The sequence below is a fragment of the Octopus sinensis genome, linkage group LG13, assembly GCF_006345805.1.
Source record: "Octopus sinensis linkage group LG13, ASM634580v1, whole genome shotgun sequence".
NCBI lineage: Eukaryota > Metazoa > Mollusca > Cephalopoda > Octopoda > Octopodidae > Octopus > Octopus sinensis.
Window position 1 is genome coordinate 59,831,685 of NC_043009.1, and position 27,488 is coordinate 59,859,172.

The window sequence follows — 27,488 nt, forward strand, 5'->3', positions numbered from 1 at the left end:
TATATGTGTGTGTTAGTGTGTGCGTCTGTGTGTAGGCGTGTGAGGTAGGGCGAGATAGTGGTCAGCTTAGCAGACAAAGGTCAGTAGTAAGAAAAAGAAGGAAGGAGGAAGGGAGGGAGGGGAAGGGGTGGGGGCGTATGTAGCGTGCCAGCGTTTGTTGAGTAGTACTGTGTGTGTGTGTCCAGTGTCGTGGTGGTATAAATGGCGAGTAGATTGAATGTGTGTAAGAGTAATGTATATATTAAGCAATGTGTGTATATGTGTGCGCGTGTGTGTAACGAAAAAGGGGGGGGGTTAAGGAAAAGGACTCCAGCTGAGGGGAAGATGGAAGAGTGGTCCCGCGGAGGAGGGCGTGGGAAAACCCAACGACACGCGACGGTCCCAGGAACGGGCGGGAGGTCTTGTCGGTTCCAAGAGCGAGGTGCCTGCGGAGCGTATGCGTACGCGAACCGGCGCAAGCGCGTGCGTGCGCGAGCCATATATACATATATATATATATATATATGTATTTATGTGTGTGTGTATACGTTTGTGTGTCTGTGTTTGTCCCCTCCCCCAACATCGCTTGATAACCGATGCTGGTGTGTTTATATCCCCGTAACTTAGCGGTTTGGCAAAAGTGACCGATAAAATAAGTACCAGGCTTACAAAGAATGACTGAAACAAGTAAAAGAGTTACCAATTTTTGTGAGACTCGCATTAAGTTTTACACATGGGGGCCTTCAAGGTTTATATAGCTTAGAAGCTCACAGTAGCATAACCTGGGAGAGGAGGGTGGCGACGTGCTCTGGGTGGTGGGACTTTTATGGGCATTTCGGGTCTGCTGCATATGCCTGTCTAGGCTTCAGAATCTGAGAAGGAGAATGGTGAATTCAAGAACTATCTTGGGTTGCACACATTCAAGCTACACCACCAGGATTTCATCAACCCTAAATCCGTTACTAGTCAAGACACTGAACTGGAGAAGAGCCATCCAATTCATGAAAGGATAGAAAAGGGGACGTTGCACTTTTTTTTGAGTGGCTGTGTGGTAAGTAGCTTGTTTACCAACCACATGGTTCCGGATTCAGTCCCACTGCGTGGCACCTTAGGTAAGTGTCTTCTACTATAGCCTCGGGCCGATCAAAGCCTTGTGAGTGGATTTGGTAGACGGAAACTGAAAGAAGCCCGTCGTATATATGTATATATATGTATGTGTGTGTATATGTTTGTGTGTCTGTGTTTGTCCCCCCAACATCGATTGACAACCGATGCTGGTGTGTTTATGTCCCCGTTTCTTAGCGGTTCGGCAAAAGAGACCGATAGAATAAGTACTGGGCTTACAAAAGAATAAGTCCTGGCGTCGAGTTGCTCGATTAAAGGCGGTGCTCCAGCATGGCCGCAGTCAAATGACTGAAATAAGTAAGAGTGAAAGAGTATGTGTCTTGAGTAAGGAGCAAATGCTTATGGCTTTTAGAGGTCCTTAGGTACTTATGAGAATAATGTCATTAATATTTTGTTTAAACAGTTGCAAGTCAACAACTGCAGTAAGGATATTAACGAGTAGGAGATTCCGGAGGACCGACGTTCGGGAAGGAGGTGACGGATATAGAAGGACTGGGTGGAGTGGTGTTCTGCTCTGGAAATCGGACAAAAATTGCGTAAGGAAAGGAAGAGTGCCGTACGAGCGCAGAAAGTACTAAAGCTATACAACCCCGAGGAACAGTAGTAATAGAAAGCGCTGAGACAGCATGACTGTGGGGCCAAGGACTGGAGTGTTTCTGTGTAATGCAGAATGTCGACAGCGAGGTTGTGATGATGATGATAATATGTTTGTATTGATGCTTAGTTACTAATTAAAGTCTTGTGTGTTTGTGTGTGTGTACTTGCGTATATGAGTGTGAATATACACACGCATTAGTGACTATAGAATACATATACACCGTTTCTAAACGTAGATAACAAGTATATCAACGTTTCTTTGTCGACTTGCCAAGAATATTGATTGAAATAAAAAGTATACAAAGAAGTTTATCCTATATAAACTTCACAAGGTCATCTTTGATGTATTGTATTATATTATATGATTATAATATTAAATACTATTTAATTATCTGTCCACCGTATCTATACATTTATCCATCTATTCGATTAAGCTAGCTAACAGTTTAACTACCTGTTTGTGTATCTGACAATCATTGTGTATCTATCCGACTACCCGATCGTGTCTACCTACCTTCTGTTTAGATATATATATATACATATGCATATATATATATATGTATGTGTATAATTTGCTGTCTATTTATATATCTGTTTCTTTGTCGATCTATCTATCTACGTCCGTATTTATATCCGTTTTGCCTTCCCTAACGAATTGAAACTACGAAAAGGGGGGAACATACAAGGTACATTATTTCATTGAACACCGAATCACCAAGAATGACATCATTAATAGCGCACCGGCTTTAGTCGCTCCACATTCGCCCCCCCACCCACACATCCACATTCACGCATACACACACACACACACCCAGATACAAAATATATACACTCGTTCACATCATTACACACACACATTCACCAAGTGTCACAAACACCCATCCTCAGCCTGGTAACAATCAGATCTCACATCCTCTGTCCGTGCACATGACACACATTTATTCTAATAACCTCTTGTTTTTGTGACTTCAACCAGACCCGCCCAGCAACATCGGCAGTAAAGCAATTTTTTGAAAAACCCATCATATTCCTCACATTGAAAGTTCTGACAGATGTCGACCAAACAATGTAAGTAGAGAACAATTATTATTATGATTATCATTATTACCCTCTCTATTATTCTCATTGTTTCATAATCGTTTTGTCTTTTTTTCTCTCAAACTATTCTTCTCTTTCTCTCTCTTATTTTAATTTCATATGTTATTGGTAGTTTGTGTGTGTGTGTATGTGATATCCCTTTGTTAAAACAATAGATGCCACATTCATATACATTCATACATAGAGACCATCACTCTTATATATCAGTATATATATATATATATATATATATATATATTTATATAGACACTGGTGTGTATTTGTACGTACGTACATAAATGTTTGTATATGTACGTACGTACACATGTGTATTTGTACGTACGTACATATGTATGTTGCTTCAGCATGGCCTTACTCGTGATCGCTAGAATAAACTAAACAGTCATCGGCATGTATAGAAACTTATGTTCACATAGATATCTAAATACCCATTCAACCATGTCTGTGCGCGCGCACTCAATATTTAACATACCTTTATCCTTTTCTTCGCCCCTCTCTCTCACTCTCTCTCTATTTATTCTGCTGTTAATCGACTTAATCATTTAGCATTGATCTCACCCATATATAGGCACTCCCTAATATATATATATATATATATATATATATATATATATATATATAAATTTCCAGCGATTGAAATGGGCATCAGGAACCATCACTATCATAACTTCCGAGAGGCTGGACTACACACTCTTAACCGTTATCCACACCTTCGTAAGCCGAAAAGTACAGACAAGAACGTCGTGTCCCCTGAAAACTACCCCTTCATTTCTCTCACTCCATAAACGTCCTCTCTAACACAACTTTCTTTTCATCTCACAATTGTTCACTGGCAAACATGTTCTCTACTCACACCTACACTCACATTTATACACTCATATACATACACATAACTTTATAATTACCGAAACTATTGTTCCTGACTCACCATCATTTCCGTTTTTTGTTTCTTTTTACTTCTCCCCTATCTGTACATTCATCACACACGCTTTGATCATCACTAACTTATATATATTTCTTTACTACCCACAAGGGGCTAAACACAGAGGGGACAGACAAAGGGATTAAGTCGATGACATCGACGCCTGTGCGTAACTGGTGCTTAATTTATCGACCCCGAAAGGATGAAAGGCAAAGTCGACCTCGGCGGAATTTGAACTCAGAACGCAACGGCGGACGAAATACCACAAAGCATTTCGTCCGGCGTGCTAACGTTTCTACCAGCTCGCCGCCTCTATCATCACTAACTTATATATTTCATCCTTTTTTTTTTATTTTCTTTTATGAGGGACTGGCAGACGAAATTGCTCAAAGCGTATGCATAGACGTATGTCAATTAATTAATGATGCATTACTCTGCGTTTATTCAATAATCTGAACTTTGATGTTAGGCACACCTACAAGTTTTATTATCAGCGAATTGTAAACAAATATGTCTCTGTGAGCAGAAACACTGGTGATTATCCTAGCCAGTTTCATCACTGTTTGGTGACTCGTTAGCGAACCTGAATATTCTAGCCACAGGATGAGTGATAGCATCATTTATATCAAACTGAAACCAGGACTCGACTGAAACATCAAGCCTAATTTGCATAACAATTAATAATGTACTAAAGCCTAATTTGCATAACAATTAATAATGTACTAAACAGTATTTATTGAATAATTTGAAATTTATTGAGGTCTGGCGAACCAGATGGCTGCACCAAGCTCCAGTCTTGATCTGGCAGAGTTTCTACAGCTGGATGCCTTTACTAACGCTAACCACTCCGAGAGTGTAGTGGGTGCTTTTACGCGCCACCGGCACGGGGGCCAGTCAGGCGGTACTGGCAATGGCCACTCTCAAATTGTGCTTTTTATGTGCCACCTGCTCAGGAGCCAGTCCAGCGGCATTGGCAATGACCTCACTCAAATGTTTTTTCATGTGCCAGCACAAGTGCCAGTAGATGACACAGGTAATGATCACGCTCGAATGGCGTTTTTAATGTGCTGGTGGAACGTAAAAAGCTCCATTCGAACGTGATCATTACCTGCATCGCTTTACTGGCACGTAAAAAAAACATTCAAGCAAGGTCGTTGCTAGTGCCGCTGGACTGGCTCCAGTGCAGGTGGCACATAAAAAGCACCATTTGAGCATGGCCGCTGTCAGTACTGCCTGCCTGGCCCTCGTGCCGGTGGCAAGTAAAAGCACCCACTACACTCTCAGAGTGGTTGGCGTTAGGAAGGGCATCCAGCTGTAGAAACTCTGCCAGATCAGACTGGAGCCTGGTGCAGCCCTCAGTCAAATCATCTAACCCATGCTAGCATGGAAAACGGACGTTAAATGATGATGATGATGATGATTTAATGTCTGTTTTCCATGCTGGCATGGGTTGGACAGGTTGACAGAATGCTGACCAAGATTCATGTCTATTTTGGCATGGTTTCTATGGTTGGATGCCCTTCCTAATGCCAACCACTTTACAGAGGGTGCTGGGTGCTTTTACACAACACCAGTATGGGTGCTTTTTATGTGGCCCCAGCACTTACGATCCCACAAGATTAGGGATGCTCAGCTGGAGTGGGTTGCAAGGGATGAGCTTCTGTTCAAGGGCAGCCAAGCTTTTACCTAGCTTGACATGTCCTTTCAAGCACAGCAAACTGCCAGGAGTCCTAATCGCCTGTCATCCCGTCTGTGAGTCCCAACATTTGTAGATCCTTTCTCACCACTTTGTCTTACATCTTCCGGGGCCTACCCCTTCCACACATTCCCTCTACACACACACACACACACACACATATATATATATACATACACACAATGGGCTTCTTTCAGTTTCCATCTACCGTTATACATGTACATATATATATATATACATATATACGACAGGCTTCTTTCAGTTTCCGTCTACCAAATCCACTGACAAGGCATTGGTTGGCCTGAGGCTATAGTAGAAGACACTTGCCCAAGGTGCCACATAGTGGGACTGAACCCGGAACCATGTGGTTCGTAAGCAAGCTACTTACCACATCTTGATGCAGCTGTCTTCATTCATTTGCATTACATGGCCAAACCAGTGCAGTTTTCTCGTTTGCACACTACATCTAATGCTACATATACCCAGTTTTTTTCTCAAATCACTTACACCCTGTTGTATATGCATACTGACATTAGCCATCCAGTGAAGCATGTCCTCAGTACTCACAGCCCATGTCTCACAGCCATGTAGCATAGCTCTCTGTACACAGGCGCCATACAAACTGCCTTTCACTCTGAGGGAGAGGCCCTTTGTTACTAACAAAGGTGTTGGCACATAAAAAGCACCCACTACACTCACGGAGTAGTTGGCGTTAGGAAAGGCTGTAGAAACACTGCCAGATCAGACTGGAGCCTGGTGCAGCCACCTGGCTTCACAGACCCCAGTCGAACCGTCCAACCCATGCTAGCATGGAAAGCGGACGTAAAACAGAAAGACAAAGAAGACAAAGACAAAGGTAGCAGCCCTCTGAACTCCGCCCAGCTTTTTCCTATTCTAGTCTAGGGGTCACCAAAGGGGATCAAAGGGGCCCCCTAAGGGTCAGTGAGGAATTAAAGGGAGTCGATGATAGCCAAAGTGTTGACTGTGGGGTAGGCGTACAAAAGGCCAGCTCACCCAGATGATCTACTTGAAATACTTAGCGCCAAGCTCATCCCTCGCATTGATGTTGCCAATTCCAGTAAAAGATATTCCAGCAATTTGATGCATTTTTTACATTTTCTAACCGTGGAAAGAATTTCATAAAAATTGAAACTTTAATACTGTATACTCTTTTACTCTCTTTAACTTGTTTCAGTCATTTGACTGTGGCCATGCTGGAGCACCGCCTTTAGTCGACCAAATCGATCCCAGGACTTATTCTTTGTAAGCCTAGTACTTTTCTATCGGTCTCTTTTGCCGAACTGCTAAGTTACAGGGACGTAAGCACACTAGCATCGGTGGTCAAGCGATTTTGAGGGAGACAAAGACAAACACACACACACATACATATAAATATATATATATACATATATACAACGGGCGTCTTCCAGTTTCCGTCTACCAAATCCACTCACAAGGCTTTGGTCAGCCCAAGGTGCCACACAGTGGGACTGAACCCGGAACCATGTGGTTGGTAAGCAAGCTACTTACCACACAGCCACTCCTACACCTTGTATACTCGTACAAGTAGTTTTACATGTAAAGTGTCATTTTCAATAGAATTTCTTAATATTTGTTGTATATGTGTATTTTAGCTAACATTTTAATCGCGAGCATCAGTATTTAAGATATGGTATGCTAGATTAGGGTATTTAGATGTTTTAAATGAGGAGGATGGTTGATGCAGAAGAAGAAGTGGCTGAAGAGGGTCAATGGTTAAAAAAGTTTGGCGACCTCTGTTCTGGTAGCTACGCTTTCAGAACAACCACCTCCACTACTTACGTAGTCACCTAAGTAACAGAAACTATGTAATATATATATATATATATATATATATATATATATACTAGCAGTATCGCCCGGCGTTGCTCGGGTTTGTAAGGGAAATAACTATATAAGCATTTTTAGAGAGTTACTTCCCTTATAAATTTGGGCTTTCTTTTGTTTTGGTGTCTTCAAGCCATGAAGTCGTTGTTCTAAAAGAACGCTGGTTCCTTCACAACGCATTACGACGTTGATTTCTTTACACTCCCTTCCCCACAGCTTCACGAGGGAGGGAAGGGGGAGAAGCAAACAGGTGCAGCTGTGAGCGTGGACGCCAACTCCGCCGCCATTGACATACGATGCATTTTATGCATTAAAATGGAATAAAAAATGATGTTAAATTATTTTTAAAATCGTAGACTCATCGTAGACGCGCGCTAATAGTCAGACGGGCTCGATATGAATCACGACTATAAGATACCCGAATTTGGTTAAACTGCACCGCAAAATGTGGGAGTAGTTAGGAATCTAAATCGAAGGGGACAGACACTCACACAACTAGAGTTTTATATATATAGATATATATATATATATAGGTGCAGGAGTGGCTGTGTGGTAAGAAGCTTGCTTCCCAACCATATCGTTCTGGGTTCAGTTCCACTGCGTGGCACCTTGGACTTGTGTCTTCTATAGCCTCAGGCTGACCAAAGCCTTGTGAATGGATTTGGTAGACGGAAACTGAAAGAAGCCCATCGTATATATATATATGTATATATATATGTGTATGTGTGTGTATATATATATATGTATGTATGTATTCATGTATTGTGTGTTTGTGTTTGTCCCTCCCCCCATCGCTTGACAACTGATGTTGGTGTATTTATGTCTCCGTAAACTTAGCAGTTTGGCAAAAGAAACTGATAGAATAAATACTAAGCTTACAAAGAATCAGTTCTGGGGTCGATTTGTTCGACTAAAGGTGGTGCTCCAGCATGGCCACAGTCAAACGACTGAAACAAGTAAAAGAATAAAAGAAAGACTATGTATGTATGTGTGTGTGTGTGTGTATATATATATATATATATATATGTATGTATGTATATATATTGTGTATGTATGTATATATATTGTGTATGTATGTATATATATTGTGTATGTATGTATATATATTGTATATGTATATATATATATATATATATATTTTTTTTTTTTTTTTAATTCTCTTTCTGTTTATTTTCCCGTGTCCCTTCCTGTTGAAGAGCGTAGGATTGAAACATAAAAGACTTCCTCACCTTTCTGAACGTTAAACTAATGCACCTGTTTGCTGTTTACACACCTGTCTTCGTCTTTTATTTTTCTGTAAATCACAACTATCTGTGTCATATGCATTTATACAGACCCACACATGAGAAATTATGAGCAAAGCAAGTTTATATTCACTTGTTTATATCACTGGGAACAAAAAACATAAACTTGTTTATCCTGATTTCCCCCCTACTTTTACTTTGCGTTTCATAACTAGTAGTGCTACCGAGTACTAACCAAACCACTGCACTGGCAGTAAGCTGTGCAGTGATCCACATCGATCTCTAAACTCAACAGTAGCAGTTGTACACTTGTCTGTACACCCAAGATATACTGTATTTTAATGTTATAAAGTGCCCCCTAATTTTTTTGGCTTAACCCTTTCGTTACTGTATTTATTTTGAGATGCTCTGTGTTTCTTTCAATTATTTTAAATATGACAAAGAATTTAGTAAAATAACTTAGTTATCTTTCAGCTGGTGTTAGGAACATAAATTGTGACTAAGGTTTAGTGGAAGATTTTAATTCAGAACTTATGAAAACAAGACATTTTACCACAGAGCCAGAGCCGGTTTTGGCCGGGTTAGTAACAAAATGGTTATATTTGGAAAAAAAAGGTTTTGTAAGGGATTATGATACTATCAAAAGCTGTTCGATTCACTTCAACATTTAAGTTTAATTTGTCGAAATATTTTCGTCGCTTTAAGACCGTGACCTGTTCACTGACAAAAATCTGTGCTGCATTTTTGTCTGTGAACAGGTCGCGGTCTTAAAGCGACGAAAATATTTTGACAAATTAAACTTAAATGTTGAAGTGAATCGAACGGCTTTTGTGTGTTTCTTAAATGGCTTACAAACACCTCCCACGCTGCAATTGTTTTCGTTTCAGCGCACGATCTCAGATCAAATCACTTGCTATGCAAGTACATCTCCGTAATATGATACTATCCATGTATAAGAAACGCCCATATTTTTTTTACCAAATTTTTGACAAAAATGTGTTCCTTAAACATGTTGAAATACAGTATATCATCATCATCATCATTAAATGTTCATCTTTCATGTTGGCATGGGTTAGATGGATTGACACGAGCTGGCAATCTAGAGGACTACCCCAAACTCCACTGTCTCTTTTGGCATAATTTTTACAGCTGGATGCTCTTCCTGATGCCAACCAACCACATTACAGAGTGAACTAAAGGCTACTAATATTCTCTCGCTGTTAAGACACATGGTTAAGTAGTTTTTTTATAACATGCTTACAGCCATCAGGCAATCTTGATCTTGAAAATTGCTTGGAGTCACAGGGTGCATTATAAAACCTGACTAACCACATATCTCAATGGCAAGAAAATATTAAATAGCTCTTATTGTAATACAGTGTATATTCAGTGATATTTGTGGTTCACTGGATGTAGTACTTATTTTTGTTGATCTTTGCTTACCAACCACATGGTTCCAGGTTCAGTCCCACTGTGTGGTACCTTAGGTAAGTGTCTTCTACTATAGCCTAAGGCCAACCAAAGCCTTGTGAGTGGATTTGGTAAATGGAAACTGAAAGAAGCCTGTCGTATATATATATATATATATATACATATATACATATATATATCATCATCGTTTAACATACGTTTTCCATGCTAGCATATATATATATATATATATATATATATATGATAGATCGCTAGCCACTACACATTCTTTATTTTCTCTCCTTGTTTCTTTCTGTGTTCCTTTCCGTGGAAGAGCATAGGCTCAAAACGTTAAAGACTTCACTTCCCAAGCGTTATACTAATACATCTGTTTGTTGTCTACACCACCTCTCTTCGTCCTTTTTTTCTTTTTTGTGAATTATCCCCCTATATATATATATATATATATATATATAACCAAATCAAAATAGATGAACATCAATGGAATTTGTATGTTTGTGGTACCAGTGCCGATGGCATATAAGAAAGCCATCCGAACATGGCCGTAGCCAGTACCGCATCGACTGGCCTCCGTGCTGTGGGCACATAACAAACACCATCCGATCGTGGCTGTTGGCCAGCCTCGTCTGGCACCTGTGTCGGTGGCACATAAAAAACACCATCCGAGCGTGGCCGTCTGCCAGCCTCGTCTGGCACCTGTGTCGGTGGCACATAAAATCACCCACTACACTCTCAGAGTGGTTGGCGTTAGGAAGGACATCCAGCTGTAGAAACACCGCCAGATCTGACTGGCCTGGTGCAGCCTTCGGGCTCCCCAGACCCCAGTTGAACCGTCCAACCCATGCTAGCATGGAAAGCGGATGTTAAACGATGATGATGATGATGATATAGCCTTTCATGAAAAGCATGTCTGGCCATAAGAGAAATATCACCTTGCTTGGAAATAAACGAAGGTTGGTGATAGGAAGAGCACCTGCCAACATAAAATCTGCCTCAGCAAATTGTCACTCACCCATGCAAACATGGAAAAGTGGACATTGATGATGATGTTCATAATGTATATATGTATATATATGTAAAATGGCACATAAAAAGCGCCATCTGAACATGGTCAATGCTGGTGCCTCCTGATTGGCTCCCATGCCGGTGGCACCTAAAAATACACCTGCTAGACTCTCGGAGTAGTTGGCATTAAGAAGGGCATCCAGCTGTAGAAACCTTGCCAGATCAGATTGGGGCCTGGTGCTGCCTACTGGTTCGCCAGTCCTCAGTCAAACCGTCCATCCCATGCCAGCATGGAAAGTGGACGTTAAATGATGATGATGATGTCTCCCTTGTCTATGCCACCAATGTAAAAAGTTGGCAAGAAGCAGCACAGCTTGAAACCAGTGCCATTGCAAGCTTGTCATCAGAATGCAATGAACCAGATGGTCTGGCTCTGGGTTGGTGAAAGGACAAATTTGACCAAAGTAAGATCGAAATTCAGTGCATAGAGCATCAGAGTAAGTCTAGCCAAGTCATTTAACCTGTTACTTTAAGTAAAGGTCAAGTTACCTTCGCGAATCATGTTGACTAATAAGGGCTGGTTTCCCAGTATAAATTTCCCACCTGGACAGGACACCAGTCTATCACAGGATTACTCATATTTCCCAGCTGACTGGACTGGAACATCATGAAATGAAGGGTTGCCCGGTCCAGGTAAGATACCATAATCTTATGGTAATGAGTCCAACACCCTAAACACTAAGCCTCGTGCCTCCACTCTGTTACTTTAAGGGTTAGTCCACGTTAGTCTGTAAGGAACATAGGGCCTGTTTCCTGTTTTCTCTCATGTGTATATATTTTTCCCCTGGATGGGACGCTAGTCCATCATGAGATAACTCATTTTTACTGGAGCGCTGTGAAACGCAATGTTTTGCTTGAGAACACAATGCATCACCCAGTCCGGGATTTGAAACCACAATTTTATGATCGTGAGTTCACCACCCTAACCACTAATCCACACAGCTAATTGCTTTAATGACTCAGCTACAAAGTACGCACACACACACACATGCACACACTGCAAAATGTCACCACTTCTTTCGAAGCAGAAACTACTTCAGTTCCAATCAGTTGTTGACCCCTATACAAAGTTCAAGTGTGTTCCATACTGGAAGGCTGCTCATGCTTCAGAGATAGCGACTTTTCAAATGTGTTTTAAAATGCCAACCCGGCTTTGCGAGCGAGTACTTCATCATCTACCACACTTGATCTGTGTTGAGGAAGGGAGGAGGCCCGGTAGCTTATTATTGTAGCTGAAGTAGTTCATTCTTGTTTTGAAGGTGCTGCCATGGCTGTTTGATTTAAGAAGTTTATATTGCAACCATGTGGTTTATGGTTCAATTCCACTGCATGGCACGTCGAACAACTTGTTTTCTGCTATGGTCTCAGATTGACCAAAATTTTGTTAGTGGAGGCACATAGCCTAGTGGTTAGAGCAGCGGACTCACGGTCGAGGGATCGTGGGTTCGAATCTCAGACCGGGCTATGTGTGTTTTTATGAGCAATACACCTAAGCTCCACGTGGTTCCGGCAGAAGGTAATGGCGAACTTCTGCTGACTCTTTCGCCATAACTTTCTCTCACTCTTTCCTCCTCACCTGCATTTTGCAGCTCACCTTCGACGGACCGGCATCCCGTCCAGGTGGGGAACCTATACGCCAATGAAACCGGGAAACCGGTCCTTATGAGCCAGGCATGGCTCGAGAAGGAACAAACAAAAATTTTGTTAGTGAATTCTGGTTGGTAGAAATTATACAAAAGCCTAGTTGCATGCGCACGTGTGTGTGTCTGTCTGTCTGTCTATCTCTGTGCTTCAACATTGACACTTTTCATGACAGTAATGTCTGTCTCGCATAAATTGTACAGAGTAGCCCAAAAGTAGGTTTGTAGTTATTCAACTATCTCTTTCGCATTCATATATTAACAATTTAGATCTTAATTATAAAAAAAATATGAAACCATTATTCTATGCTAATTTAGTTTAATTTTGTCAGCGTCCCTTTTCAGTTTGTAAGACAGAAATTTAGATGTAATAAAACGTTTTAAAAGAAATTTAAAGTGCTTACATGATAACTGTAAACTTATTTTGGGCCACCTTGCATGTTCCATAACGTGGCAGTCCAACATATGAGGACCAGTGGAGTTAAATATCTAACATGTAAACAAGCATGGAAAAAATGAACGTACAGACGATGATGTGAACAAAAACTATTGCTAGACTTTCTCTCTCTCTCTGTCCCTCACACACACACAAACCAGCTTCTTTCAGTTTCCATCTACGGAACCCACTCACAAGGCTTTGGTCATCCTGGGGTTATAGTTGAAGAATCTTACCAAAAGTGTCACACAGTGAGACGGAATCTGAAACCATGCAGTTGTGGGTTGTGAAGTGAACTTGGGAACCACACAGTTTGTGTCAACGGATTTAATGCGGAGAGCATCCAAAAACGTGTTTGGAAAAAATATGCCATGAGGAAGAGATAACATTAGTTCCATGATTAATATTATTTTAATTATTTTGATGACACCCTCAGACAAAGCATAGACTACACTGCATACTTGTCAAAGAGAATCACTAAGACATTGTGTAATGTTGTCCACGAGTATGAGTAGGAAACTGGGATATTTTGAAAACAACAACTATAAGGTACTTAATGTATCGACCCCGAAAGGATGAAAGGCAAAGTCGACCTCGGCGGAATTTGAACTCGGAACGTAGCGACAGACGAAATACCTAATTCTTTATTACCCACAACGAGCTAAACACAGAGGGGACAAACAAGGACAGACAAACGGATGAAGTCGATTATGTTGACCCCAGTACGCAACTGGTATTTATTTTATCGATCTCGATAGGACAAACAGTGAAGTCAACCTCGGCGGAATTTAAACTCGGAACGTGAAGCATTTCGCCCGGCGTGCTAACGTTTCTGCCAGCTCGCAGACTTAACAACAAAAACAACATCAATAATTATTATTATTATAGGCGGGGGGGGGGGTAAAGAATACGTGCACCACCCGTTTTCGGCATAACCCTAACCCTCGAAAACGTGTGGTGTGCGTATTCTTTATCTTAGCATAATAATAATAATAATAATATCCCTTTTTATTACAGACACAGGGTCGGGAATTTTGTGGGAAGGGGTAAGTCATTTACATCGCCCCAGTGTTTAAATGTTACTTATTTTGTCGACCCCAGAAAGATGAAAGCTAAAGTCGACCTCGGCGAAATTTGAACTCAGAACGTAAAGACGGACGAAATGCCGCTAAGCATTTTTTTGCCCGGTGTGCTAATGATTACCACTCGATAATTATAAACCTCAGTAATTTATTATTTAAAGTGTGTTCCTTCGTTAGAAAAACCCCTAGCATTAAAAAAAAGAAAAGAAATTAGAATAGGAAGGGAAATAACTCTGCTGAACCTTCTAGCACTTGCTTCTATGAGGAGGGAAGAGAGGCGAGTAAAAGCTCGCTGATACTTTACAGACACACACACGCAAATGTGCGCGCGCGCTCACATTGTCATCGTTCGTTACGTAAGGGTCGTGTTCTGGAGTCTTGAAGCATTCAGGAATTTTGGTTTGCGAAGTCTGTTATTCTCTTCAGTTTCTCTGTTGCATAACGGATAAGCCGATGGGAAAATACTTTCCATGCTTTGGAATTCCACGTTACACTTATTTCGTATTGGGATTTGGTTTGCAAGATTCTTTATATGAGTTCGTGTGTTGAAGCATGTTCTGTTGTGTCTGGGGAGAGTCATTTTCTTTTTGTGCCTTACAATGTAACACACTCACCGGTAAAATTTCCACTTATTTCTTATTTTTATTTTCCTAATAAAACGAAAATTTTAGGAAAATAAAAATAAGTAAATGAGTGGAAATTTTACCGGTGAGTGTGTTAAATTATAAGGCACAAAAAGAGAAAGACTCTCCCCAGACACAACATTACACATAGATTTTCAGAAATGTAACACTTCTGCAACACATGCACGCATTTATACACACACACACACACACACACACACACACACACACACACACACACACACACACACACACACACACACACACACACACACACACACACTACTACTACTACTACTCGCCAGTGCGTGCGCACAAACAATATTGGGGGATAATGAAGGAACCTCTGCCCTCACTGACCCTGCTGAAAATACTCTTTTACTTGTTTCAGTCATTTGACTGTGGCCATGCTGGAGCACCGCCTTTAGTCGAGCAAATCGACCCCAGGACTTATTCTTTGTAGGCCTAGTACTTATTCTATCGTTCCCTTTTTTGCCGAACCGCTAAGTTACGGGGACGTAAACACACCAGCATCGGTTGTCAAGCGATGTTGGGAGACAAAAAAAAACCACACAAACATATACTCACATACACACACACACACACATATATTTATATACATATATACAACGGGCTTCTTTCAGTTTCTGTCTACCAAATCCACAAGGCTTTGGTCGACCCGAGGCTATAGTAGAAAACACTCACCCAAGGTGCCATGCAGTAGGACTGAACCCGGAACTCTGTGGTTCGTAAGCAAGCTATTTACCTCACAGCCACTCCTAATTCTTCAAATCACACACTACCATCTGCAAATTTAGAGAGTCATATATGGGATTTTATATAGACCTACATACACTGAGTGTGAAAGAAAGCATGGGATGGTCACAGCCTATGGCTAAACAACAAGAGCTGTTGTAGAAGACCCCCATCTAAAGGTTCCACACAGGGAAATTGAACCTGTTCTATGGTCCATTGCGTAGATGAGTGGTTCTCATACTTTTTCTCTGGGGGCCCATTTGCATACCCCCCCAAAATCCGGGGCCCACTGGAATTCCCCTCTTATTAGCACTACTGATATGATATAAGTAGCCAGTTTATGTTGCTTTGAAAAGATTAATGTAGAGAAAGATGGATAAATCCTGTCCGGTACATAAATCCTTCTGTCCCTAAAGAGTTAAATTTTGTCTGTGCTATAGAAATTTCGAATTTTTCCAACAGCTTGCATGCAGCCAGGATTTCAAACGAATTTAACCTCTCCCTGTTGTTGCCCAACTTACCTGGAGTCTTATCTTTATGCCAATTTACATGGACTCTTATCTAGTGGTTCTTGTAAGTGATTATAACGTTTTTGGACCATTAACCCAACCCTTATCCGTTTCACCAACCACTTACCAAACCCCTTACATCGCAACTTATACCAAAATGAATGCATAAATTTGTGTCAGTGACCCGACAGATAACATGAGTTCATTGCTGTCTCTTGCACTAGCTTCACATAGAAGCCCCAGCCCATCCAAAGTACCTTGGATCGCAGGACAACCTGCTGTGTTTACCTTAGATCGTAGGGCGACCTGCTGTGCTTGAGGAGACCTATTGAGTCAAGTACATCAACATCAAAAATCAAATGGAAATTGTAGTTGTGATACCTGTGCCTGTTGCACATAAAAAGCACCCACTACACTCACGGAGTGCTTGACTTTAGGAAGGGCATCCAGCTGTAGAAACACTGCCAGATCAGACTGGAGCCTGGTGCAGCCTCCTGGCTTCCCAGACTCCAGTCAAACCGTCCAACCCATGCTAGCATGGAAAATGGATGTTAAACGATGATGATCTTCTGCCAAACCCTTAGATTTGGCTCACTGAACCCCTGGGATTTGACCAAACACAGGTTGAGAATCATTGTCCAAATTCATCCACCTGACAGTTATTGACAATACTGTAATATGTAAAGATAAGATATTTGTTTTACTTATTCTCACCCAAAAAGACAGATAAAGTTCAAAATAAATCGAAATAATTATTAATGAAATAAATTGGAAAATAAGAATAATGTTCAATCGAAATCAAAATCGATGACTGGCAACCGTGCTAGTGGAGCGCTAAGAGAACCATATGAATGAGATCGGGGCCAGAGCAACAAGCTGGCCTCGTTAAAAACACCATTCGAGCATGATTGTTACCTGCGTCGCCTACTAGCACTTATGCTTGTGGCACATGAAAAAACATTTGAGTGAGGTCTTTGCCAGTGCCGCTGGACTGGCTACTGTGCAGGTGTCACATAAAAAGCACATATATATATCAATAATAACAAAGGGTAAAATTAATTAAGAAGTAATCAATAATTTCACCAAGTAGAATTCGGCATGAAAAAAGGACCATTTCACGGTAAACTTAAGTAATATTTAATAAAAGGGTTCAGCAAAGATTTGCTTTACCACACACCGAAGTTTAGAAATAGCAGCCAAAAATCTTAGCTATTTCTTCTACTTTAAAAAGGGACTCCTAGAGAAACCAAAATACTTGAAAGGAGTCCCTTTTTAAAGTAGAAGAAATAGCTAAGATTTTTGACTGCTATTTCTAAACTTCGGTATGTGGTAAGGCAAATCTTTGCTGAACCCTATTTATTAAGTATATATATATATAATATATATATATATATAATTATATATACCTGTGTGCAACTGTGTTCTTTCAGTTTCCGTCTATCAAATCCACTCACAAGATGGTTGAGGAGTAAGCTTCTTACTGCTCAACCAGCCTATTGGCTTCATTTAATGCCTGCCTTCCTTGCTGGCATGAGTTGGGCGGCTTGACAGGATCTGACAACCCAGATGATTGTGTTGAGCATCACTGTCTGTTTTGGTGTGGTTTCTCTGGCTGGATGTCCTTTCTAATATGCCAGCCACTTTGCAGAGCGTAAAGGGTCAAAATGCAAAGACCACCCTCTTTGGTCATGAATGACCATGGGATTTATTTCTTTATTGCCCACAAGAGGCTAAACATAGATGGGACAAACAAGGACAGACAAGGGGATTAAGTCGATTTATATCGAACCCAGTGATTTACTTGTACTTATTTAATTGACCCCGAAAGGATGAAAGGCAAAGTCGACCTCGGCAGAATTTGAACTCAGAACGTAATGACAGACGAAATACCTCTAGGCATTTCGCCCGGTGTGCTAACATTTCTGCCAGCTTGCAGATTGCACCTAAAAAGTTTTCCTCGGAGGTAAGGTTATTTATGCAAGACGAGCATTCACCCATGCTTACCAGCCTCTCTTCTCCATGCCACTGATATTATCCAAGGAGAAGGCAAAGGGGCCGATACAGCTTGGCACCAGTGACATTGCAACTCATTTCTAAACCTAAGCAAACTGAAGCAACATGAAATAAAGTATCTTGTTTAAGAATACAACTTGGTCTGAGTGCCTTTTATGTGGCACCAGCAGCAGAGAGTTCACCTAGTAACTTACTGGACAGAGCCCCCTCAACCGGAGGGAATAGTATTGAAAGACAGAAAAGGTGCACCAGGTCATGAAAGTTACAAGAAGAATTATGGCACAATTAAGAAAAGAATTAGCTTAACCCTTTCGTTACTGTATTTATTTTGAGATGTTCTGTGTTTCTTTCAATTACTTCAAATATAACAAAGAATTTAGTAAAATAACTTAGTTATCATTCAGCTAGTGTTAGGAACATAAATTGTGATGAGGGTTTGGTGGAAGATTTTAATTCAAAACTTATGAAAACAAGACATTTGAATTACATAGCCAGAGGCGGTTTCATCCAGGTTGGTAACGAAAGGGTTAAGAATGGTTTCTCTATTATATATTTTAACCCTTTTGTTACCATATTTATTTTGAGATGCTCTGTTTCTTTCAATTACTTTAAATATAACAAAGAATTTAGTAAAATAACTTAGTTATCAATCAGCTAGTGTTAGGAACATAAATTGTGGCTAAGGTTTAGTGGAAGATTTTAATTCAAAACTTATGAAAACAAAACATTTGTACTCAGAGGCAGAAGCTGTTTCAGCCGGGTTGGTATCGAAAGGGTTAAGAATGGTTTCTCTATTATATATTTAAACCCTTTTGTTACCATATTTCTGTTGAGATACTCTGTGTTTCTTTCAATAAATTTTAAATATAACTAAGAATTTAGTAAAATAACTTAGTTATCATTCAGCTAGTGTTAGGAACATAAATTGTGACTAAGGCTTTGTGGAAGATTTTAATTCAAAACTTATGAAAACAAGTTATTTGTATTACAGAGCTAGAAGCTGTTTCAGCCGGGTTGGTATCGAAAGGGTTAAGAATGGTTTCTCTATTATATATTAAGGTGTAAATTCGTAATGAGTACAACTAATACACTGTGCAGGTAGGAAGGTTGTTTTCAGTCCACTTTAGTTCGTCATAGTCCATGAAGCTATATAACAGAGGCCAGTTCGTTGTGAGAACTACATTATGCTGACGAAACATTGTAACAAGTAGGACAATTGAAATATCTAGAAGTAAACAAATGACAGTCACTCTGAATTGATAGCATGCCTTGTACTAAAATATAATTTTCACAGACCAACCAGCTGTTGTCAGTCTCTGACATATCGATCTTATCTCTACTTTCTTCCTCTTATTAAATAACTATAGATCCAACTTCCTTTATTCTATCACACACAGTGCATTTTACCCGTTCCTTACTGTATCAATATATTTATATATATATATATATATATATACACATACATGGATGTATATTTATTTATACCTACACACTTGTGGCCTTACTGTATATCAAGCATTATGGTTTTACCAGGAACAGTAAGTTCTATTATATATTTTTATTTTGTTTTTGTTTAGCCCTTGGTCAACTCTGGTCTGGCAGACCTTATGATCAAAGACATTCCAACCTTGACACTTCTATATTTTTTTTATATTTGATTACCTATTGTCTCTTTTTCTTTTTCTTTTTTTTTAAGACAGCAGTGGGGCTGTGATTTGAGAGAGATTTGGCTACTATTTCTAACAGGTCTAGTGATCATGTAGAACAGTGACCTGTGGTTCTCTACTGGAGTCCATGTAGGATTTTTTTGGGAGCTCCATGTAAGATTTTGTTGTTAAAATTTATGTACTGCAAATTGATTTTATTTCTCACTATACACGAAATATAAAAATTTTTTTTTTTTTAATACAGTTTCCTAATAATATTTAATTCTAAAAATGTAACAGGATTTCTTCAAACATTAAATGACTTTAAGGGCCCATCCGAGTAAAACCAGGTTCAAAGGGGTCCGTAGATGATAAATGGTTGAGAAACCCTGTAGAAGTTCCCCCGTTGACTTTTGTTGTTTTGCTACTGCTTAGCTCCCTTATAGGGGACACCTTTGAGCATGAGATCATTCCAAGCTTACTGATCCCACTTTTTGCTTCTGTTCCTGTTATACTCAGTATATGTTGGACTACATTACTCAACATATCTTTCACATTTTTAAAGTGTGATCTGGAGGATATTTGGCTGCTATTTGTAGCATGTCAAGCGATTGAGTAAAGGATTCATCATTCATTGTAGTTTTTATTGTTTGACGGGGGGGGGGGGGTTTAAATATCCAAGATATTTTGTTTAACAGCTTTGTCAGAGGATGAAGCGTTATATCTGTGATCCCTCCCAGAGTTTCTGAAACTGGTACAGGTCATCTTTAGACATGAGACTTGATCTGAGTTCTTGCAACAGGGTAGATCTGCCTTAGACACTCAAGGACCAGATCATCATCATCATCATCATCATCATTGTTATTTAGCATTCATTTTCCATATTGGCATGGTTGGATGGTTTCACAGGGGCTGCACCAGGTTCCACAGTCTGTTTCCGCATGGTTTCTACAGCTTGATGCCCATCCCAATACCAACCACTTTACAGCATTTCCTGGGTGCTTTTTACATGGCACCATCACCTGTGATTTTTACATGTCACTTTATCAGTGGTTTTTACGTGGCACCAGCACCAGTGGTTTTTATGTGGCACCAGAACCAGTGGTTTTTATGTGGCACCAGAACCAGTGGTTTTTATGTGGCACCATCACCAGTGGTTTTTATGTGGCACCAGAACCAGTGGTTTTTATGTGGCACCAGAACCAGTGGTTTTTATGTGGCACCAGAACCAGTGGTTTTTATGTGGCACCAGAACCAGTGGTTTTTATGTGGCACCAGAACCAGTGGTTTTTATGTGGCACCAGAACCAGTGCTTTTTATGTGGCACCAGAACCAGTGCTTTTTATGTGGCACCAGCACCAGTGGTTTTTATGTGGCACCAGAACCAGTGGTTTTTATGTGACACCAGCACCAGTGGTTTTTATGTGACACCAGAACCAGTGGTTTTTATGTGGCACCAGAACCAGTGGTTTTTATGTGGCACCAGAACCAGTGGTTTTTATGTGGCACCAGAACCAGTGGTTTTTATGTGGCACCAGAACCAGTGGTTTTTATGTGGCACCAGAACCAGTGGTTTTTATGTGGCACCAGAACCAGTGGTTTTTATGTGGCACCAGAACCAGTGCTTTTTATGTGGCACCAGAACCAGTGGTTTTTATGTGGCACCAGAACCAGTGGTTTTTATGTGGCACCAGAACCAGTGGTTTTTATGTGGCACCAGAACCAGTGCTTTTTATGTGGCACCAGAACCAGTGGTTTTTATGTGACACCAGAACCAGTGGTTTTTATGTGGCACCATCACCAGTGGTTTTTATGTGGCACCAGAACCAGTGGTTTTTATGTGGCACCAGAACCAGTGGTTTTTATGTGGCACCAGAACCAGTGGTTTTTATGTGGCACCAGAACCAGTGGTTTTTATGTGGCACCAGAACCAGTGGTTTTTATGTGGCACCAGAACCAGTGCTTTTTATGTGGCACCAGAACCAGTGCTTTTTATGTGGCACCAGCACCAGTGGTTTTTTGTGGCACCAGAACCAGTGGTTTTTATGTGACACCAGCACCAGTGGTTTTTATGTGACACCAGAACCAGTGGTTTTTATGTGGCACCAGAACCAGTGGTTTTTATGTGGCACCAGAACCAGTGGTTTTTATGTGGCACCAGAACCAGTGGTTTTTTGTGGCACCAGAACCAGTGGTTTTTATGTGGCACCAGAACCAGTGGTTTTTATGTGGCACCAGAACCAGTGGTTTTTATGTGGCACCAGAACCAGTGCTTTTTATGTGGCACCAGAACCAGTGGTTTTTATGTGGCACCAGAACCAGTGGTTTTTATGTGGCACCAGAACCAGTGGTTTTTATGTGGCACCAGAACCAGTGCTTTTTATGTGGCACCAGAACCAGTGGTTTTTATGTGACACCAGAACCAGTGGTTTTTATGTGGCACCAGAACCAGTGGTTTTTACGTGGCACCAGAACCAGTGGTTTTTATGTGACACCAGCACCAGTGGTTTTTATGTGGCACCAGAACCAGTGGTTTTTATGTGACACCAGAACCAGTGGTTTTTATGTGGCACCAGAACCAGTGGTTTTTACGTGGCACCAGAACCAGTGGTTTTTATGTGGCACCAGAACCAGTGGTTTTTATGTGACACCAGAACCAGTGGTTTTTATGTGACACCAGAACCAGTGCTTTTTATGTGGCACCAGAACCAGTGGTTTTTATGTGACACCAGAACCAGTGGTTTTTATGTGGCACCAGAACCAGTGGTTTTTACGTGGCACCAGAACCAGTGGTTTTTATGTGACACCAGCACCAGTGGTTTTTATGTGGCACCAGAACCAGTGGTTTTTATGTGACACCAGAACCAGTGGTTTTTACGTGGCACCAGAACCAGTGCTTTTTATGTGGCACCAGAACCAGTGGTTTTTATGTGGCACCAGAACCAGTGGTTTTTATGTGACACCAGCACCAGTGGTTTTTATGTGGCACCAGAACCAGTGGTTTTTATGTGGCACCAGAACCAGTGGTTTTTATGTGACACCAGCACCAGTGGTTTTTATGTGGCACCAGAACCAGTGGTTTTTATGTGGCACCAGCACCAGTGGTTTTTATGTGGCACCATCACCAGTGGTTTTTATGTGGCACCAGCACCAGTGGTTTTTACGTGGCACCAGCACCAGTGGTTTTTACGTGGCACCAGCACCTGAAGGGACAAGCTTGTATGTGTGGAAGACGGCATTTAGCTCCTGAGCAAAGAAGTAAATAGTTGCATATAAAACTCAAGAATATTGACTGCAGGCAAACTAATGGACAGAATCACAAAAGAGTCCAGGAGAACAACAACCACATGCCTTTCTCTCAACTACCATATTTCTAAGTAATTTCCTCAACTGCAAAGACTCTCCGCCTTGCTCGTTTACAAGTCAACGTGCTTGATTCATCACACACTCATTTCGTCACAAAATCCAGGGTGTGTTTTTTTCGATTAAAAACAGAAAGTAAACAACAGTAATGGGGTGGGGTGATGACACCATTAACAATGAGTCACACACTTGAATACAAATCTGCAACATGATCCTGTGTCTAATTTTAGTATTTTATCTTCTGTCTCTACACGTGTTGTCCTTTACTGGTTTGGTGGCAACTTTGGCAAAGGATGGCATTCAAGCTGTTCCTACCATTATGGAAAGACAACATGGCAGGGTTGAAAATAACCACAGAATATTTACAACTAGCAGTATCGCCCGGCACTGCTCGGGTTTGTTTCAACCTTTTAGAATTGGAATTATTGAAAAGTAAAAATTTTGCATTATGTAGCTTGTTATTCTCTTTAAGTGAACATTTTCCTGGTTGAAATACACCGAAAAATGGCGACACAGCAGTAAAAAAAAATTGTAAAAAATAGGGATTTTCATAGAAAAAAAGTACCTTTTTGATGTAAATAATTTTTGGTCCGATTTGAATTTTTTCTTCTATGGAAGGAAGAGCAAGCCTTCTTCTATCATACTCTCAATTTTGGTCAACTTGCACCGCAGGGTCCCAGGGGAGATAGTGTTAGTTGAAGGCTACCAAACCTGCCATACACAGACAACTTCAGCTTTATATAGAGAGAGATTACTCAGTATTCAGAGGAAAAGTTGTATTGTGAAGTTTAATTTGACTAAGATCGAAGTGTAACTGAATAGCTTATTCAACCAATGCATGTATGCTTACCAACTGAACCCAAAAGGGTTCAGTCCCACTGCATGGCACCTTGGACAAGTGTCTTTTACTATAGCTTGGGCTGACTAAACTCTTGCGGGTGGATTTGGTAAGGGGAAACTGAAAGAAGCCCGCCGTATATATATATATATATATATATTTGTATGTGTGTGCATATAGATATGTGTGTGTGCATGTATATGAGTCTGTGTGTGTGTGTGAATGTATGTATTATATGTGTGTAGGCGCATACATGCTTTCTGTCTAACATATTCACTCACAAGGCAATTGATTTATTTAGGTTTATAGTAGAAGACACGTTTTCAAAGCGCTGAACAATTGGACCGAACCCGAAACCATGTGGTTGTAAAGCAATTTTCCTTAATCACACAGTCATCCATGCCTGTGCCTCTATTGTCAGTTCACTAACAAAGGTTCTCATATCTCAATGAAATTCCACCAAAACAAGTTTTATTACTACTGCAGTTGCTTGTGTTAATACTAGTTTTGGTGGTCTTAGTAGCAATATGTTAATTGCACAACAATCCATCCACAAATATCCTTGACTTTCTCTCTTTAGAATTTCTGTGTGAACAAGTCAGTAGTATTTGCTTGGCAAGTTTTTTTTTTTTTTTTTTTGTTAATTTGAAATCTCTTATATGTCACAGATATATATAACTGTAAGAAGAAAAATATGAAAACTATTTGTGTCAAAGAGATACAATTGTAGATAGTTTAAATTTGAAAACCTTGTGTAATAAATCGGTATAGAGTTATTAAACCTCTATACCATATTCATATATATTATCTGGTCATCCCATAAGTTCTGTACGATTTTACCTTTTCTTAAAATTGAATGAAATTTAATAGTATTTTAGAATGTCTAATGGAATTAAATATTATTTTACAGAATAATAGAATTAACATTTCTTTGATTAAAACCCTTTCTAACATGGAAGTACCTAAAGAGCATTTGAGGCATATAATATTTTATGAGTACAAAAAAGGAAACTCTGCAGCTGAAGCGACTCAAAATATACACTCAGTTTATGGGGGGAAATGCTTGAATGAAAGAACTTGCAGAAGATGGTTTGCAAAATTCAGAAGTGGAGATTTCAGCCTTGAAGATGAAGATCAAGCAGGACGTCCAGTTGAGTTTGATGATAAGTTCCTTGAGGCATTACTTGAAGAAAATCCTGCATTATCAGTTGAAGAATTGGGAATAAAGCTTAGTTCAAACCATACAACTGTTCATTGTCATCTTCAACAACTTGGAAAGGTTTCTAAACTTGGAAAATGGGTGCCTCATGAATTGTCTGAAAGCAACCGCAAACCCCGAGTTGACATCTGCTCTTCTCTCCATTCTCGCAAATTCCTTTCACCCTTTTTGGATAGACTTGTGACTGGTGATGAAAAATGGGGTAGTTCACTTTGCAACCATGTAGCTTCAGGTTTGGTCCCACTGCATGGCACCATGGGCAAGTGTCTTTGATTATAGCTCAGGTTGATCAAAGCCTTGCAAGCAAACCGAATTTAGTTGATGGAAACTGTACAGAAGCCCATCATATATCATCATTATCATCATCATTTAACATCCGTTGTCCATGCTGGCATGGGTTGGACGGTTTGACTGGTTCAGGCATGCTGGTAGGCTGTGCCAGGATCCAGTCTGATTTGGCATGGTTTTCTATGGCTGGATGCCCTTCCTAACGCCAACCACTCTGAGAGTGTAATGGGTACTATTACATGCTACCAGTATCTCTGTAGCAGAATGCAATAAAGTGCTCCCCCTGATGATTCTCTGCAGTTAGGCATTCAAAGGCATTTGGAACATCCAATGCTCAGTTACAAATATATATATGTATATATATATATTGGGTCAGGTCGGGACCCCCTTCGGTCACGACACTGACCATGGAATTGCTCCTAGAAAGTTACCCTCGTAGTCACAAGTCTGGGCAAGGTTGTTTATGGAAGACCAGCAGTCGCCCATGCATACCGGCCTCCGCTATCCATGCCACCAGTGTTATCCAAGGGAAAAGCAAAGGGGCTGATACAGCTTGGCACCTGTGATGTCGCAACTCATTTCTACAGCTGAGTGAACTGGAGCAACAGGAAATAAAGTGTCTTGCTCAAGAACACAACACGCAGCCCAGTCCGGGATTCGAGCTCACAACCTCACGATCGTAAGCTCGACGCTCTAACCACTGAAGTGAAGGCGCATATATATATATATATATATATATAATATATATATATATTCACACACACACATACATACATATATATATATATATATATATATATAATATATATATATATACGCATGCATACATATGTATGTGTGTGCGTCTTTGTTGTGTTTGTCCTCTATTCGACTGCTTGTCAACCAGTATTGGTTTGTTTATGTCCCTACAACCTAGTGGTTCAGCAAAAAAGAAAACAATGGAAAGTAAATACAAGATTTTTAAAAAATAAGTCCTGGTGGGTGATTTGATTGACTACTACCACTTAAGGTATTTATTTCTTTTTTGCCCACAGAGGGGACAAACAAGGACAGACAAAGGGATTAAGCCAATTACATCGACACACGACTGGTACTTTATTTATCAAACTCAAAAGGATGAAAGGTAAAGTTGACCTCGGTGGAATTTGAACTCGGAATGTTACAGCAAATGAAATACTACTAAACAGTTCGCCTGGTGTGCTAACGATTCTGCCAGCTCACTGCCCATTTAAGGTATTGCCCCAGTGTGGCTGCAATCCAATAACTGAAACGAGGAACTGGTAAAAGATAAACTTGAAACATTGAATTCTGTAGTCCTAGATACATTGTGTCTGAAAAAATGCTGAGACGGACATGGTTGGAATGTCTGTAATTGGAAGGTGTGTTTAACCCCTTGATGCCGGTATTACCCAAAGCATGTGAGACACTGCTCCGGGTTTTTTTTTATCTAATGAGGCCACACAAACACACAAGTGCTAACGAACTTGCGTCTATTTACGTTCACCGTTACAATAACATAGCATCATGCATTTACGTCTACCGGTTTATGAAAATGAACCATGTGAAGCTATTTATCATACACGACCTTGAACTTTAGGTCTCACCGAGGAAATGACTTGTGACCGAGACCTTTGGAAGTATGCTGTGCGTGAGAAGACCCGGCAGGACAAGTGAGGCCATAATCCCGTGGCCTCTACCTGGGATGTAGCCAGCCCACTTATGCATTCCTTTCCTTCTTGGGACACAAAACTCCACTTGTGAAGACCTGTTGAGGCAAGTGAAAGTCAAAATCGCAATCGATCAACATCAATAGAATTTGTAGCTGTGATACCAGTGCCGATGGCACGTAAGAGAACCATCTGAAAGTGGCCGTAGCCAGCGCCGCCCTGACTGGCCTCCGTGCCGGTGGCACATAAAAAGCACCATCCGATCGTGGCCGTTTGCCAGCTTCGTCTGGTTTCCGTGCTGGTGGCACGTAAAAAGCACCATCCGATCGTGGCCATTTGCCAGCCTCGTCTGACACCTGTGCCGGTGGCATGTAAAAAGCACTCA

General features: G+C 40.6%; 1 protein-coding gene across 2 annotated transcripts in view; it reads left to right on the plus strand.

The window, feature by feature from the left end:
• The first annotated feature begins 2,390 nt into the window (after window positions 1–2,390).
• Window positions 2,391–27,488, plus strand: part of LOC115218513 (magnesium transporter NIPA2) — a 38,678-nt gene continuing 13,580 nt past the window's right edge. Inside the window, exon 1 of one of the 2 annotated variants that reach the window (XM_029788375.2) lies at window positions 2,391–2,769. Coding sequence is in view for 1 of the 2 variants with exons in the window: in XM_029788374.2 (XP_029644234.2) it covers window positions 19,546–19,620 (75 nt within the window). In the remaining variant the exon portion in view is untranslated. Of the gene's footprint in view, window positions 2,770–19,477; window positions 19,621–27,488 lie in introns of those variants that run through there. The other variant, XM_029788374.2, reaches the window with a different exon arrangement.